General features: G+C 40.5%; 1 protein-coding gene across 1 annotated transcript; it reads right to left on the reverse strand.

Moving 5' to 3' along the window:
- Positions 1–5,802: 5,802 nt before the first annotated feature.
- On the reverse strand, positions 5,803–13,325 carry pnp4a (purine nucleoside phosphorylase 4a). Its single transcript, XM_074651533.1, has 7 exons — positions 12,330–13,325; positions 10,644–10,807; positions 9,536–9,639; positions 8,003–8,178; positions 7,592–7,782; positions 6,670–6,749; positions 5,803–6,293 (listed from the first exon to the last, which is right to left on the reverse strand). Exons 1-7 carry the CDS (start codon positions 12,350–12,352, stop codon positions 6,144–6,146), a joined length of 888 nt encoding a protein of 295 aa, XP_074507634.1. The 5' UTR covers positions 12,353–13,325; the 3' UTR covers positions 5,803–6,143.
- Positions 13,326–15,931: the final 2,606 nt, after the last annotated feature.

The following is a 15,931-nucleotide window of genomic DNA, read 5'->3' on the forward strand; positions in this document are numbered from 1 at the left end:
GGAGAGAAACAAATCCGTCAAGCTTCAATCAAAGTTACATAAAACCTGGATAATTCTGATTATCACAGTTTTATCAGAGCTCCAAATAGAAAGGGTTAAGTCTCTAGTTAGTTATGTCTGTAGTTAGTGCCAGTGCAGTGCCAGCAGGTAGGGCTGCTGCTGACTGAAGAGAGTGACTTTAAACTGAGAATGACTCAGGGGAAAAGGAACATCTCAAAGCTCAAATAACTTAAAACTGGAGTCAAATTTATTTCTACAGCCCAGATTTACAGATTTGACTGAGAGGTCTTTACAATCTGTCCAAAATATGACATCCTGCATGTTTAGAGCCTCATGTTCAGATCAGATAAGGAAAATCTCCAGAGAAAACTTTTCACAGGATAAAATGGAGAAACCTCAGGAAGAGCAACAGAGGAAGGATCCCTCTAAGCACAGACATGTAATAGACATTATAGGACCAAGAGGGCTATAGAAACTCTACTATAGACTCTATAAAAATATAATTCTGTAGTTAAATCTAATTTCATTCAGATTTACATTTTTGTATTTCCATTCAGCTGACACTTCAACTCCTTTCAGTACTTTCAATGCAAATGACACCTCAACTCCTTTCATTTATTTCAATTCAACTGACAATTCAACTACCTCAGTACTTGTATTTTGTATTGTAGTGTTTGCTCAGCCACTATCAGCACTCTCACTTCAACTGACACAGATTTTACCTGACGCTTAGTTTGCTGTCAGTGTTCCTGTTTCAGTCGACACTTTAACTACTTTCAGTGCCATCAACTGAATTGACACCTCAACTTTTTTCAGTGCTTTCTGTCTCCGACACTTCTCCTGTCAGTGCTTGTGTACTTCAAATGACCCTTCAACTCCTTTCAGTCTTTGCACTTTAACAGACTCTTAAGCTAATTTCAGTACTTTCAATTCAACTGACGTAAATTTCATCGGCCACTCAGATTTCTTTCAGCATCTCTGTTACGACTGCCACTTCAACTTTGTTCAGTGCTCTAAACATAATTTGACAATACATTTTTAGTTATTTTTGGTGCTTCAACTTTAGCTGTTACTCCCACAGAAATACATTTCAACATCTAAAAGAAATAGAAAAGATAACTGAACTATTTCAAATGTTTTCTTGACGTGTGATTATATTTACAGTCCGCACAAAAGGTTGGGTTCAATATTCCTACCTCTCGTGGGAAGAATGGCTGATATTGAAAACCGTGGAGATGTTCTACATTCTTCTCCAAGTTCCTCATCAGGTGCAGAGTTTTCGTCATCAAGTTCCTCCTGGAGAAAGACTCGGTCCAGCAGGCGGTCCAGCAGGTCTTGGGCGTTGTCTGCCTCGGTTTTGATCATGACACGAGCAGGTCGTCCTGCTGAGATCTGCAGTTCTGTGACGTCTCTGAGGAATCAGAACCCAGAGAGACACTTCAAAACTCGTTTTAGGGCATTTTCAAACATCTAGTTACTTTGTTGTGGTCCGAATCAGTGGGGAAGTTGTTGTCTCGTTGCATTTTCCCTTGATTCATGAGAACGTTCACTCTGGTCATTGGTTAGATGTGTCTGGGACGGGAGCAAGAAAGTAAACACAGGAAAAAGGTCCTGTGTTCTGGGTTAAGGTTTAATGTACTGTTGCCTCAGTTTCTTTACTGTAACACGGCACCGTTCAGCGACCAGTCAGATCCCCTGCTGACAGATAACATTTTGAGGTTTTCTTTTTTTTTATGTGTTGTTTGTAGAAGCTGGTAGATGTAGTCATCTGCCCAAATATGAAGAGGCTAATGTACATTAGTTGCTAGTCGAGTTCAGACCTTGATTCTTTCTCCGGTTAGCTGCGAGCAAGTGTTGATTTCGCTCATCCACATCCCAATATGCAAAGTGCACCTGGCTATAGCAGTTATTTAGCTCAAACATGCACAGTATGCCTTGTATTTGTGTTGGCTCGAGGTCAGATTACCACAAATGAAGTGCTCCAGAGTCTGTTTATGACCGTACCGAGACGTCTTCCTCTAAAGGGTTTTAGTGTGGTTGTTGTGGTCCATAACTGAGCACAATCGTTGTGACCGAGGGGAAACCGGATTCACGCTAAACAACACAGATTTGAAACCTTAATAAAATCCACAGTCAGCTAAATGTGAATAAAAATTACTTTGACTCAGCAGCTTTTTAAAGCAGATTTGAGCTGCTGATGTCTCTATGAGGCGGCTGTCAGTTCTTACCTTATTCTGTTCCGTCTGAGGATCCCGCAGAGAACCATCAGAACCATCAGAACCAGCAGCAGAGCCACAATGGACACGATGAAGATTTCACTGTTCATCGTCAAAATTATATCTGAACAACAGGGGGCAGCGATCGGCTCTGCTCCTCAACACAACACACCTGTTTAGGAAGAGAAAGGATAGATTAACATTGAAGTTTAAAGTTTATTCTTGATCTTGATATCAGCAGTTGAGAAAATAATCGTACCACAAGGTCCATTTAGTAGCTGTATCACACAAGCTTCCTCAGAAGAAGAGTTTTAAACCTCAACTTTTAAGCCACCGTGGATAAGGACTCCTTAAAGTGCTTATGAAAAATGAAAATTTGAACTTTTACAGTTCCAGGACAACTGTGTCTGATGATGAAGATCGTGTGATTTGATAGAAAGCCCCAGAACAACTACTACATGGACTTTGCGGTGAGAGCAGCAGCTGATCACAGCTGGATCAGCTGTCAGTCGGCTTTAACAGCTGTTTATGTCTGAACTGTACTAATACTAATAAAGAAAGTTATTATCAGTGGCAGAGCAGCAGTGTTTTCTCCCGTAGCCTGTTACCTGTTTAACAAACACCTGCACATGAGTAACAGCTGCAGTCTGTATTTCTAATGTGGACTGAGTCCTGCTTAGAGGACCAGGAACCATCTCTACGGGCACAATGCCTTTAGATTATTTATTCATTACAAGCGTCTGTATTTATTGATATTCGGACACTAGAAATGATGTATTAGGCTGTATGTTTCAGGGAAAATGTAAATGATGTAACTCATATCAAACCCAACGCTCAGGATTTATCAGCCTCACATGTGACTGAATGGAAATAAAGATAAATTATGTAAAAGGTGTAAAAGACAGACCCTCCTTCTCTCTCTGACTTTAACTGTATCTTTAATAAAAGTTAATGGGGGAAATAACAGATGATCAAAAGAAAACTCTTTCTAATAAATGAAGAAAGTTGATTGAGGTGTGTTTGTCAGGTCTTATAAACCCCTTTAAGCAGGGCTGGACTGGGACAAAAAATCTGCCCTGGCATTTTGGCCCAGACCGGCCCCATCACCGGTTATCTGTGCTGTGTATACCAGGTTTTGTTGAAGGCTCTGTTTGAGGAAATCCCTTCAAATATGGTTGTTTTGCATACTCGCCAACATTGAGACCTCAAAAATAGGGGGGATTTCAAACCAAAGCGGAGAGTCTGGGGGTCCTCCCCCAGAAAAATTAGAGATTCAGAGACTTTGTTTCCTGACTTCTGGTGACTTTAAAACAATGAAAATAACAAAAATAATAAGTACACTGCAACAGCATTTTTATGTTAAACTTCTAATTTCACCTTTAAATCTCAGGAAAGAAAACTGAATAGTTGCTCCTCTCGCATAAACTTTGCATGTGAATATCTAGCATAATCTAATATTCATCAGTTATAATTATTTGTTTTGCCCCTACTGTCCCTTTTTTAGGATTTTATACATACAGAGCTCTCTACCTCATCTCTCTCCCTCTCCTCCTCACTGTGGCCGCCTGGCACAGAGTGATTGGGCCAGCCCAGTGTCAATTAAGGAAATTGGGCCGATTAACCTGTTTTATGGGTCAAAAAAAAAGACCTACGTCGGCTCAAAAGGACGTCGTCCCATCGGGAAAATGCCCGGTATGCCAGAAGGCCAGTCCAGCCTGCCTTTCAGTAACAGACTCCTTCAGCAGCTGTGTGTGAGCAGAGATCCTGCAGGTTCCTCTGCTGCTGCAACACTTTACCATCAACATGGTCTGTTTGTTGTTCTCACCTACAGTTAACACTGATTATAACTAGATGGTGAATCAGAAGACAACTAAACTATACAACTGTTAATCTGTGATCTGTCTTCACTCTGGTATGAAACTCCAGTGATGTTGATGTATCAGATCAGTCTGATCGGCGCAGCGTCCAATCAATAAATGATATCCAATAGGGGGGCGTGTCGGTCGGTAAAAGACTACAGTGGAGGAAACACTGGTGTATCCTCGCTCATGGCTCCTCCAGCAAGCCTCCTCGATCCTCGATCCTCGAGATGCATTTTAGAAATTGTGACGTCCTTCAAGAGGAGCGCTGAGATCGATATCCGGAGGATCGAGGATCGAGGAGACAATAAATCGTGAAAAGAGATGCAGCTTCTGGTGTACCATAAAGTCAGAGTAGAGTACAAGTAACAGTCTTTGTAAAACCTTCTTCTTCCATCATGTATATGTGTAACTCACCTGCCTCTCTTGTTGGGATCCTGTAGTTTAAAGTAAATGAAGTTTGTCATTCTGAGAGAGTTGAAAGAAAACATTCTGTTTTGTTTTAATTTCTTAAACCAATCAGAGTTTAATAAACAGCATAAACATATTCTGTCTTTCTCACAGACAGGAAACCTTAAACTACACAATAAGTCACTTTATTCTACTATCAGTTGATTCTGGTTAATTGTAACCTTAATTATTTGCCTTTTCCAGAGAAAATTAAGGTTTTGTCCTTTGTCCATAGACTGCACATATGTACATATTACATTTATACTACATTTATGTATTGACAGACGGTACACACTATGTTAACCCATTCACTCTGTATCTTTTATATCTCTATTATTGTTTTTATAATTTTTGCATACCTGTACCTCTCCTGTGTTTCACTCTGTTTGCTGTTGTTGCTGCTTTGACACCTGAATTTCCCTGCGGGGATTAATAAAGGTTCATCTTATCTTTTGTGCATGCCTGCCAAATGAATGATATTCCCATCAGCCTTAGCTGTACTTTGTGTTTAGTGATACTTAGCCAATGTTAGCATGCTTACATACAAAATGAGGATGGTGTATGTGGAAAACATACCTAAAAAACATCAGTATGTTGGCAGGCTAACGTTTGCATTTCACTCAAAGGACTGCTGCGCTCAAGTTGCATCTCATGGCTTTTTCCCAGTTTTTAAATGGGCTATAATTTTGTATTGGTTTATTGGTTTCCTTTGTCTATTTCTGTCTTAGTTATTCAATTTATTAAATTATTGAATTGAACAGCGATTCACTTTACTTGACAAACTGGTGACGTTATGGTTATATAATTTAACGTTAACAATAGACTAGGGTGACTTCATTCTTTATAGCTCCATGGGGCTTACGTTAACGGTACCAACTAAATTTCATCATATGGAGCACGTCATGACATTCTAATATTAGCATGCCTGAATAATGAAAATTAAACGTAGAAACCTACATTATTTGCACAAAACATAACTCATGAACGTGTACTCGGAGCAGGGGCTGACGGCTGAGAGACGGGCACGGAGCTCGCCGAAGCGTGCACTGCGACGTCCTGCAAAACCACGCCCATCCGTATGAAATACCACATTTTTAGGGAGTCCCGTGTTTGTGGAGAGAAGTTGTGAGTTCTTCCCATTCACTTCAATACAGTGAGAGTTTTATCACAGCAGCATCTAGTGGACATTAGAGGAACTGCAGCTGAACACACGTCAGCTCTGGTTGATCAACACAAACAGGAAACAGGAAGCATGACGTTTGTCAGTATGTTTTTTTTAATCAGATTAATCCAGAAGGCAGTGAATGTTTTTACAAAATAAAATGTACAAGAGAAGAATCTTTAGAAAAATCTTTGTGTCATATGTTTTTATATTAAAGCACCAGTGGTCATCATTATATTAATCTGTAGGATTAAAATAAAATATCATACATGAATACTTACACTCAAATGTACCCTGATAGAGACGTATTAGGCACCATGTTGATATAAATAAAGTTTTCATTACAGCAAAAGTACAAAATAATATGACGGATGATAAAATACGAGAAAGCTCTAAAAAATTTTGTAAATACAACAATCAAATATGTACACAGTGTGTGTGTGTGTGTGTGTGTGTTCAGACAGCACTATTGGTGTTGTTGTTATTGATCTCCATCCTGCTGATCAGTTCGGTCACCAGCTGCTGCACAGTTTGAGAGCGCAGCCGGCCGACCTCCAGGACGCCCTCGTGGTTCACACTGTCCGAGTCCTCGTAACTCTTCACCACCTGACACAGATAGATCAATCAGTCAATCAATCAATCAATCAATCAATCAATCAATCAATCAGTCAATTGCACTGTCAGAGTCCTCATAACTTTTCACCACCTGACACACATCAATCAATCAATCAATTGATCAAATAAACAATCAGTCAGTTAATTAATTAATCTATAAGTCTGCCAGGCAATGAGTCAGTTAATAAATTAAATCAGTATATTAGTTAATTGATCAAACAATTAATTAATTGATTAATTAGTTAGTTGACTCCAGAAGACTGAGTTGTCAATCTTATTAATCAGGTTGATTAGTCACGTTGTACCCTGCAGCCTCGTTATCAATCTCAATCCATCAATACTTTGACGTATTGATCGGTGTGTTTACCTTGTTGGTGATCAGAGAGAGGCCGAACACTCTCAGACCGCAGTGAGTCGCCACGACGACCTCAGCAGCCGTACTCATACCTGTAAACAACAACACCTGACGTTACTGAGACAGGCCACAACAATACTACTGGTACTGATGATAATACTGTGAATAATACTCACTGTTAGTAAATCAGTTCAGAGATAATTCTGTAATCCATATAAAATATGAGGATGAAGTTATACTGTTTATATGCTCCTATTTCATGCTTCAAATATATATTCAGAAACGTAAAAACAAAGAGATATTCAATGTGACCTCACCCTGAACGTAAAAACCCACCTGATGAAAGAGGATTAGGTTCATATGCAAAAAAAAACCCTACCAATGTTGCATTCTGGGATTAATCTGAGAAATCTCAGATTAATTACAACACACTACAAAAATGGATTACCAACTGGGCAACTTCCCCAGGACCTAAAAGCTTCAGGTTCACTGAGCTGCATAAACTTTGTTTGAAAATTTGCACCACTGAAGTAAAACATCAACACGTCCTACATTATTAACTAACGTCCCTGTCAGTGCAAGTACTGTACTCAAAAGGTTTTTACATAAATGATCTTTAATCACTTTGTGTCAAACTGAGACATTAAAAACCCTGTGCCTGGTGGTTTTCCAACAAGGATCCTGGTTTATGTGCTGGTTGCTACATACACTCTGCACAGAGGACAGAAGATGTCCCAATAATGCCAACATTATTATAATTCTGGGACTAATAAATTCAGAAAAGACGTCCTGCTCCTCAGAGGATGAACCTGTTAGATTTAAACGACAGTAAGGCTCAAAAAACAGCTAAATTATCATTGTGTTGTTTGTTTATATAGTGGTTATAATGAACGCTGCAGCATCAGTCTGTTTTTTGTTTTTGTGTGTGTCTTACCGACAGCGTCCACCCCCAGTCGATGCAGCATTCTGGCCTCAGCGATGGATTCGAAGTTCGGCCCCCCCACCATGGCGTACACGCCCTCCTGCATGAGGGCGGCCACGCCCAGCTGCTTGCCGATCTCCATCGCTTGGCAACGAAGGCCTTTGTCATAGCAACCTGACATGGCCGGGAAACGAGGCCCGAACCTGTAAACAACAAATAATAAACAACAAGATCAACAACTGAAACAAAACCCTTAACAACAAAGCAACAAAACCTCAATACTTTGTTACTATGAACAACAAGAGTGTGACAAACGATACATTTAAAAACAAACATCAATGAAAAAGAAATAATCAAAACAACGAGCGTCATCATAAACACATGAAACAACAATAAATAACCAGGTATATATGTGTGTGTTACCTGTCGTCGTTGGGTCCGCACAGCGGGTTCAGACCAACCAATCCGGGGAAGTTGACGTGGTCTTTGATGATCATGATGTCACCAGGCTGGAGGCCGTCGGCCAATGAGCCGGCAGCGTTCGTCACGATCAGAGTCTCCACCCCCATCAGCTTGAAGACTCGAACTGGAAACGTGGTCTGATGAACAGAGAGACAGATAACCTGAGTAATCATCTGTTTCTAAAACATAGGAGGCTTCCTGTTAAGGTTCGTTGTTATGGAGACGGCGGTTCTTCATGTGACGCAGGATGTCAAACAATTAGCTTTTTTTTAATCTTCAGACATTTTTGTTCTCAGTTGAAACTCAGGCGGTGTCTCCTGACAATTACATAATCTACCAATCACATTTCTTTCCCGTTAATATTTCTCGTTTTGCCCTGAGTGAAGCCTTTCAGGTAGAACTACCCCAAGGCATCCACATTTTTTAAAAATTAGAAAAATCTATTGATGTGTCTGAGGTATCTGAGGTATCTGAGGTAGAGCTTCTAGAGGACAGTCAGGTATTCCCAGCGTGACACACGAGAGAGAGAGAGAGTATGTGTGTGTGTGTGTGTGTGTGTGTGTGTGTGTGTGTGTGTGAGATATAGGGAAACAATGGCAGCATTGAACACTCTGCTAAAAGGCTGCATGTGACCAAACTCATGCATGACTTAACACGCACACAAGCGGGCACGCACACACACACACACACACACACACACACACACACACACACACACACACACACACACACAGGTCATGTTACAGGTTCAGTCTCATGCTGCTGATTACAAATATTATGTGTGTTATACCACCAAGGTTTGCGTGACTGAGGTACTTTAATCGGCTCACATACGGTGCCTGCATGTGTGTGTGTGTGCATGCGTGCGTGCGTGTGTGAAGTGCTTCCCACGTGTAGAATGTATTTGTGTTTATTGCTCTGTTTGTATGTATTGTGTGTAAACACAGTTAAACATGTGAACTGGGTGAAAACATTCAAATGGTGCCTTCAGGTGCATTCTTGTGGTCTGCAAAAATGTGATACAGCTCTAACATCTGAGACAAAATGACCAGCAATAAATTCTCAACCTTTGGAAAATGCTGACATGTGTGTGTAGGTGTGTGCTCTTGTCTTTGAGATGACTGAATTAAGTTTCAGAATTTGACAGGTAAAGGTAAGATTAACGGGGGACTCACAGAAGAAACGTTTGTTAAGAATCGTTCAAATTAAAGCAGCAGAGACGGAAAACATCCTGACTTTTACTCCCCAGAATGTGTCAAGCTCCAAAAACACTAGATCCTATATTTTCCATAATGCAAAGCAATCTTTCATTAGACCCTCGCTGCGCCTGAGCCGTTTCCCTCAGTTTCTTGTCTGTGGCTGGCTGCTGGTGGTAGCTTCCTATTTACCATACATACACGATCAATATGTGTATTCCCCAAAATGTTGAACTATTCCTTTAAGGTTAGTAATGCAAACGTCTGTGTGTGTGTGTGTGTGTGTGTATGCGTGTACCTTGCAAAGTGAGTGTCCTTCGTACATGTGGAAGCGACCCTGCATGCACACACATGTCTTCCCCTTCAGCTCCCCGAAAACCAGCCGACCTGCATGACCCTCAACTGCAACACACAAAGTCAGGATAACAGTGAGAGACAAGTAGAGTGATGCTAATTAACCCACAAATGGAATATGAATGTACATGTAAACCTGTAACCAGACAGCTTTGGAGCTGTTGGAAGGTAAATGTTTTTTTCTCATTCGGTGGAGCTATGCTAGTATTAGTGTTAGTATGCTAATTGTACTCGGGCACGGTTCTAATCAATCGTCCTTATGAAAACGTCCTTAGTATTCCCTAGAGAGAGCTTTTCATGTTTTTACCTATTACCTGTAACCTGAAAGTCACCGTAGTTCTCTGACATGCTTGTGAAACTGCGTTAACGTGAGCCACAGAGTGCAAACCGTGATACCACCAGCCGCCGTCTGACTTCCATTGCTCCTAAAGTAGTGTTATTATGGTGAGGATGAGCCTCTAAGCGAGGTGAACGGCGTTATCACGGTTTTGCACTGTCTTAGAAAGACAGAGGAGTGAGCGGAGGGGCAGTTGGCTGCAGTCTGCAACCACACCACTAGAAGCCACCAAATCCTGCACACTGCACCTTTAACCTCGTATCGTCATCCCTGACCAATTTTATAATCAGAAATGATCAATCTCCTCCAGATCAGCTGTTGTTTGATGTTCAGTTTGAGGAGATTGATGAATATTTTCCCAATTCATCATTCATCTGGAAATTATGGTCGGCTATCTTTGAGCTGTTCTGTGTGTGTTCTGTGGCCAGTTTTAGAGATTAAAAGCACAGTTTGTGAATTCAACACAGACGTATAATTGAAGATTTGACATAGATTTACTTACTGTTTATTACTTAGTCATTGGATTATTATTTTTGGGGCATTTTCAAGCCTTTATTGATCGAACAGTGGACAGTGTAGAAAAGAGGAGAGAGAGAGGGGGCGACATGCGGAAATGGACGCAGGCCGGATTCAAACCCGGCCGCCGCAGTTAGGACTCAGCCTTTTTATGTAATATTGTTAGTATTAAAATCATACAACTGTATATTCAGATTACCTGTGCTCTGTGGGAAGCCCGGTATGTCAGAATAAGCGAAGGAGTCCTGACACTTGAGGGTGTCGGCGAGCATGCCCAGTCCGGACCCGCAGATGATCGCCACCTGGGGGCGGTGCTTCGTCTGAGACATCAGCCAATCAGCTGTCTTCTGGTATTCGTCATGACTGCAGACAAGAGAAAATTACATTTAATTATTTTAGGAAGAATTTATTATTAAGTGTGAATTCAAAAAAGAGCTCCCCTCTGAAGTCCTTAGATGTCATATTCACCAAAATACTACAGTGTTACTTTTAGCAACGGAGGTAGGAGGAATAATTAAACATGCTTCTACCACTGAAATACGATTAACCAACAAACACATTAATGTTAAAGAAAACTATGTTTTCCAAGTTCTAATCCAATGTCCCTGTGTTTATTTATTATGTATTCATTTATTTTTGGGGTATCTTGAACTTGAACTTAAATACCGTAGAATAGAAAATACCCAAATTTTTCATCATGCTTATATCATATAGGCAAAAACTGATGAGGTCATTAAAAAAATTTGAAATGAAAATAAACAGATGAAAAATACTTCTGGAACCAGCAGATGATCACAGTTTACCTCTACATGGCAGACAGGTCAGGAGGCTAAGCTCTGCGGTATCTAACAGACCTTTACAATGACCTTAACATTCAGTTTGATTTAGATAATCTGGTTAAACTGTGAGGTTTTCTTTACAGCCTGTCTGATCATCTCGCTGCTCGTGCTGTCGTCCCGCTGGACTCACAGATGCTGCCGTGTTTACATGTCACAGAATGTCGTCAAAACTGACAAATAATTGTCAAAACATGAAGTATTAGGATAAAATTTAGGATAATGTGCAGCTTAACAGCCACAAATACACTTATATTACTGTTTCTCAAATATCTTGGTGAATTATCTTTGTTTTAAAGAAATTGTTTGACATTTTGGGAATTATGCTTATTCGCTTTCGGATGAGAAGATTGACACCACATTTATATTTGTTTATGGCGCCGTGTTTTGTTAACAACTGCAACGACTTTGAATTCCCTACCGAGATTTTCCCAAAGCCCCTTTTTGTTTCCTTACTGTACCCCAAAGTTTTAACTGTGAAATACGTAATTATATACGTATTATATATGTAATAATACCATAATTAGATAAATATCAGTGTTGTTAACATAACTTTTCCCAAACATCAGTTTTGTTTCCCTGTAGGTACCCAGTATTTACAAAAAATACTTCTTTCCTCTAAATGCCCAGTTGTTACTCTAAAGTCTTGTTTCCTTCCTTGTGTTTACATTTGAGCACCAGTAGGAAGCACTGAGTATTACCTGATTTATACAACAAAAGGACACCGTAAATTGCAGGCTATGTAGTAAAGTCTGGTTAACAATAACAATAACAATAACAATAACAATAACAATAACATTAACAATAACAATAACAATAACAAGGGGTCCCAAGACGAATCTGAAGGGTCATAAACTGATTAACAAGACAAAAAACAAAGAAAAATAATCACTTTTTGGTTGAACTGGTCACATTACAAATATGTAATGACAAAGCATCGCAAGCCAACACATTTAGTAAACACTGGTCTAGTGTATTGAGAGGAAGAAAGAACAACACAACAATAAAACACAGATTTGTAATAAGATGTTATGAAGGCGATATCTTACCTGATTTGTTCTTTGCTGTGCATGATGGACGGATGACAGACGACCGATGATGATGATGATGATGATGAATATGAGATGTGTGTGTGTGTTTCTGTAAGCAGCCTCTGTCACTAGTTGTGTGTGTGATGGAGGGACTGACAGTCTGAGTGCGGATGCCAGCTGATGCCAATCGGCCTACATATTCACCGGTCACATGCTCCTGATTGGTCGATAACTCGTCCATTCATCAGCAGCAACCAATGGAGCTACAGTGTTGTAGAAATATGTGTGTGTGTGTGTGTGTGTGTGTGTGTGTGTGTGTGTGTGTGTGTGTGTGTGTGTGTGTGTGTGTGTGTGTGTTGGCATTCCTGAACAGGATTCTGGGATTTTTTTTCTTTTGGTGGAGTCTGGTTTTGCGTCATGCCCCCACTGACAGTAACGTGACTTTACTTAAGTTTTAACTGGGATTCTGAGGCTCAACACACGCACAGAGTCAGCTGTGACTCGGTCGTGACCTTAAAACACACTCAACACTCATACAGTCAGACATTTACTGTGTAAATATTGTACTTCTTACTCCACTACATTTATAACGATGGTTAATTTACAGATTGGGATTAATAATATGAAATATAATCAACAAATAAATGATGACGTTTTATTATGGATAAAGATAAGACTTTATTGATCCTCAGGGGTAAACTCACAAGCAGCATAAAGTAATTAAAATGAGTGATGAACACAATCAATGCATCAATAATTATAATCCAGTGATGATATATATTATTCTGAAATGGCTCATCCTGCATAACGAGTACTTTTACTTTCGATACTTTAAGTATCATTTTAATGCAAATACTTTTGTACTTATACTGTGATATTACTACTTTTTCTTTAAAGGTTCTCTATACGATATCCAGACCATTAATATAGCAGCAAACAACTATTTGCTATGTAAAGATATAGAGGAGTAATGTCTACCTGAGCAGAGAGTGAAGTCTCTCTCCCTCTGTGTGTGTATTGTAATCAGAGCTTCTCTGTGCTTTGTTGACATAACCGGGCCGGCTGCCCGTACCTTTAAGTGCATGTTAGTGCATGTGAGAGTGCCCCACTAGCTAGCTCACGGCGGCCACTCTGCTCTGCTCTCATACGGCGGATACAGCTGATAACACCGTCATGGAAGCGTAGTGCGCATCCCAACACTGTTATCTCTGTCGACCCTGTTGCTGTTGTTTTCACCGTTAGCGATGTTAGCACCATTAGCTACGAGCTGCCGGTTCAGCCTTCGCCATGTTGAGAGCCGTGTGGAGGCAATAGAAATGCTCTGAATTTCTAATTGACAACTAAATTAAAGCAGCAGTAGGTGAGATTGGAGCAAATCTGATTAAAAAAACGTATTTTTATAAAATGGTCGCTATATCCTGACAGTAGTACATGAAACAGGTAACCTGAAAAAATCATGTTCCTCTGTGTCCTCCGGTGCTCCTAACAGCATATGCAAGATTTCACAGACCGGAGGAAAACAAACAGTAAGAGCTGAACTGGGATCTGCTGTCCATCTGCTGTCTATGAGAGCCGGCTGTCAATCACTCGCAAACTCCAAACAAACAGTCAAACTAGGCAGCGCTGATCAAATATGACTCAATATTATGTTACGTTAATGCCTATCTCTCGCCTCAAATGTTTTCAGAATCATCTTGTAGTTTACTGTTTAGCTGTAAAATAAGAACCTTTTGTGACCCGGCAGCCGTGTTGAGATCTCTTCAGGGAATACCAAGCACCGGTCACATGACCAGAGCACAGCCAATAGGAACGCTCTCTCTCTGAAATGACCTGTGATTGGTCAAAGTCTCCCGTCACGGAGATTTTCTAAAGCCTGATAACAGAGCCATGAGGAGGTGCAGAAGTCTACTTATCTCTCAGAACACTTGAATTACAATATGCTGAAAAGTTATTACGGGATTTTTGCCCAATAATGCCAAAAATATTCTGCCTACTGCCACTTTAAGACCGAGTTTAAAAGTACACCATTATGAATCCTTTACAGTGAGGTTTTCTTGTTTATAACATGGCATTAGAGCTGCAAATTAAACTCCAGATGTGTATTTGTGTATCTATGTATTTCTGTAGTTCTCCTCAAGCCGCACCATCAGCAGAGTGGATCAACCTCAGTGTTTGTCTCTACTAGAGTTCACCAGCAGGTAACAATTGGATTGTTTAGGTGATACATTAACATCTTTTAAGTGGATAATGCGACCGCGGCTGAAATTGCCAAGAAGTTCGCCGAGCGCTGCGTTCCACTGGTTGCTGTAGTCTCTAAATCTACTGCAGCCTAAAAAATAGTTTTTCTGTCAACGACGCGTTTGTTGTTTACTGTACGTAACCCCCGGGTAAGGCAAAAAGTTGCCAAACCGGTGACTTCAGGGAAGCAGGAGGATTTTCCAGTTCTCCGACTCTGGCAGTAGCCATGGTGTCTCAAAGTGCAGCTGCAGGCTACCGGTAAGCTACGCTGTATATCTTTGTAGTGTTTTTCTTTGGACGTGCGCAAGTAGGCGTGGGTAGAGAAAAAAAAATACTGGAACAATCGCTGAAACTGCTTTTTACTTCGAAGATTGAAATCGATCAATTTTCGATTTGGAATCAAAATTGTAACACCCCACCTATCAACAGCTGCCTATCAGTTAGCAAGTTAGCGCTTCAAAGTTTACTTGTAGTTTCAAATGAGGTTTAATATGAATCAGTGTGTAGCGCGTTTACATCAGTTAAGTTAAATGTGTCCACCTGAACCCTGTTAACACCGTCAGGTTCAGACTCAGACTCGGGATTCAGCCAATCAGAGCTGAGATGTGGCGTTTTAATGAGCAGCAGCTCGTCGGTCGGTTCTGTTGTACAGTAATTGAAACTCCACGTCGAGTCTCATGACCGGTTACACACTTCACATGTTTCCCTGCTGCTGCTCTGATCAGCTGCTAATGAGGCTCATGTGGGTCTGATGGACGAGGACCAGAGCTGGACTAGAACCGGAGGGACTTCGTAAACTGACAGGAAGTGAGCCACCTTTGCAGTCAGACCACAGTGTGTTTGTGTTGTGAGTCCATCAAACTGAAAACCCGAAACCTCGAGACTGAGCCTCAGTACACCTCCACCTGCAGCACACATTTCTGCACCAGAAATAAACCCAAAGTCCACTCGTCAACTATAAAATATATTTTTTTGATAAAATACAAAAAAAAAGTCTGCAAATAAAACAGATAAATCTGTCTGACTCCGTTTTGTTCAGTCTTGTCTTTTAGTGTGACATGGGCCACTGTGTGTGTGTGTGTGTGTGTGTATGTGTGTGTGTGTGTGTATGTGTGTGTGTGTGTGTGTGTGTGTGTGGTTTAACAGGAGCCATGTGGAAGCTGGTTAGCAGGTTAATGAACGCAGCACAGCTGGTGGTTAGAGACAGACATTGAGGACAAAATCTGGCATTTTACAAGATACATATGCAGTCTGTGTATATTCAATTCAATTCAATTTATTTTTATATAGCGTCAAATCATAACACGTTAAGACGCTTTATATATAGAGCAGGTCTTAGACCGTACATCATAAACAAATCGTTATTACATAAAGTCGTGCAC

Source organism: Sebastes fasciatus, chromosome 1, assembly GCF_043250625.1.
Source record: "Sebastes fasciatus isolate fSebFas1 chromosome 1, fSebFas1.pri, whole genome shotgun sequence".
Classification (NCBI taxonomy): Eukaryota; Metazoa; Chordata; class Actinopteri; order Perciformes; family Sebastidae; genus Sebastes; species Sebastes fasciatus.